The sequence below is a fragment of the Pterocles gutturalis genome, unplaced genomic scaffold (genome assembly GCF_000699245.1).
Source record: "Pterocles gutturalis isolate BGI_N339 unplaced genomic scaffold, ASM69924v1 scaffold13256, whole genome shotgun sequence".
NCBI classification, from domain to species: domain Eukaryota; kingdom Metazoa; phylum Chordata; class Aves; order Pterocliformes; family Pteroclidae; genus Pterocles; species Pterocles gutturalis.
In genome coordinates, this window is record NW_010098094.1 from 172,127 (window position 1) to 174,457 (window position 2,331).

At 40.2% G+C, this 2,331-nt stretch overlaps 1 protein-coding gene across 1 annotated transcript in view; it reads left to right on the forward strand.

The window, feature by feature from the left end:
- The first annotated feature begins 468 nt into the window (after positions 1-468).
- LOC104472183 (homeobox protein CDX-1-like) overlaps positions 469-2,331 on the forward strand; it is a 14,777-nt gene continuing 12,914 nt past the window's right edge. The window contains exon 1 of the mRNA XM_010087759.1: positions 469-1,049. Within this exon, the coding sequence (XP_010086061.1) occupies positions 617-1,049 (433 nt within the window). The 5' untranslated portion in view covers positions 469-616. The remainder of the gene's footprint in view (positions 1,050-2,331) is intronic.

The following is a 2,331-nucleotide window of genomic DNA, read 5'->3' on the forward strand; positions in this document are numbered from 1 at the left end:
CAAGAACAGCGCTCATGTGAGAAACTACATAAGAACTGCAGCTAAAGACTGAACTGCTCCCTTCTTTTCAGTTTAAAAAATAGTATAGGATATTCTAAGAAAACTACTACTGGCCTAGCAGATACCACCAGGCTTTAACTATAACCTCGTGTCTGAAGTTAGATTCTGACATGTGTTGCTCAAGAAAAATACTACTGACTAGTCCTCGCTGAACTATGCATGCAACTCTGCTCGAAGAGCACGAGATTCCAACTCCATTCAAAACATATAGAACCAGGATGGTAATACATAAAGGGTCTGTGAGAAAGGAAGCACTAGCACTAGCAGCAAGGTGGGGTTGCCTGCATGGTCAGCCCTTCATTTGAATGCAAATGTAATTTTGGGGCAGGCAGTTATCTGTGACATCAGGCAGGACCTTAGTAAACTGTTACCAGCAGCACCTGGTAAAACCATTGTTAATCATGTGTAGTAAAGGGACATCAGGGCTAGCATGAGTCATTTATAGAGCCAGTCAGGGCTAGAAAAGAGAGAGAAAGAAAGAGGAGGGGAAGAGAGATCAAACAAACACTGTGAGGAGCAGGATGTCCCAGCAAGACAAAGCCAGGCTGTGAGCATCATGTATGTGAGTTACCTCTTGGATAAAGAGAACAGCATGTATCCAGGATCTGCAAGGTGCAGCAGCAACAACCTGCCAGTGCAAAACTTTGTGTCTACTCCACCCTATTCCGATTACATGGGATATCATCATGTGCCAACTCTGGACACCCATGGACAGCCTGCGGGAACCTGGGGATCTCACTATGGCCCACAGAGGGAGGACTGGAACGCTTACGGCCCAGGACCTTCCAGCACCGTTGCTGCTGCACAGATCAATGGCTCGTCTCCTGGACAGGTCTCCTACAGTTCTGCTGATTACAGCTCCCTCCATCCAGCTGGATCTGGGGGGTTACCTCCTGTAGAAACTATTAATACACAGCAAATCTCTCCCAACAGCCAAAGGCACAGCTCTTACGAATGGATGAGGAAAACGGTGCAATCCACTTCTACAGGTATGAGGGCACTGAGGTTTTATGCTGAGAAGACATTTCACTTTTTTTTTTTTACAAATTGTTGTGGCTTTTTTTGCCAGGTTCCCTGTTTAGGGGGAAGCATACAGTTTAACAAAGAAAGATTGTAATTACTCTGAAGGATTCTCTTGCTGGCAGTTAAATACTTGTTCAATCACTGGATGCTGGTTTTGATCAGCTGACTATTTCTAGTATTTCTTTCTTGACCTTTAATGCTGAGGCAAACAAAAAGCAATGTCCTTTGACAGTAAAGTGTTTTCACTTCAGATATGTTAAAAAAATTGTGATATCAAATAATTGCTTTTAATAGGAGTCCTATAGATTGGAATGAAGCAGCATGTCTGCAGAAAGAAATCATGATGAAATTATTATATAATAATTATGGTGGTATATATTTCACCACCACCTATACTTTGCTTATTTTCCTCAAGTTTTAGAGTACATATGAAAAGTTCAAGTAAAATATATACAGTAGGGGGGTTGGAAATAAGGGTTTGTATTAGAAACAGCCTCTCTAAACCTCAGAACACTAAAATTAAATAAGATCTGCAAGATCAAACAATGAGTCAATGCTTTAAAAACAGGAATGATAAGAAAAGGCTTTCTTCACTTTGTAGTAGTAGCTCTCAGAATATGCAGGAATACAAAGATCCACGGTAACACAATCAGTTAAAACAGCAACTGATCAGTCTCTGATGTGCAAGAGTCAGTGAGTACAACACAATTATTGTCATTTTTAACCAGTAAAAATAAGTAATGAAGCATGATGAAACTGTTCTGTTTGATTGTAATGAGGAACAACAGAAAAAAGTATAAATACTGAGCATCCCTAAACAAAAATCTGTACCTTGTATGAACAGAGGGAAAAAAAAAAATGAAACAGGAAGGGGGAGAAGGCAAAGGAGGAAAAACTGCCTGAAAAGAAGAGAGGCACAATCTACTATATAAAAGTATTTGATCCTCTGAGGTGCTGAGCAGCTCTGACATGCACCAAGATCAGCAGAAATTAAGGATGCTCAATACCTGCCCTAAAGAGATGCTTACAGTATTTCAGTGTTACATCCCAGGAAGGTTCCTCTCCTTTCAGCCCTTCCTCCCACCCCAGCTCTGTTCCACACATGCCTGTCAATAATAGTTTTCAAAGCAGGTACTGAATCAATCTCTCATGGGAAAGCAATTACTTAAAACATGCTTTAGAAAAAATGAAAGAAACTGTATAGAAAAATTGTCTTTATTAAAATAATGCATCTAATTTATATGGATA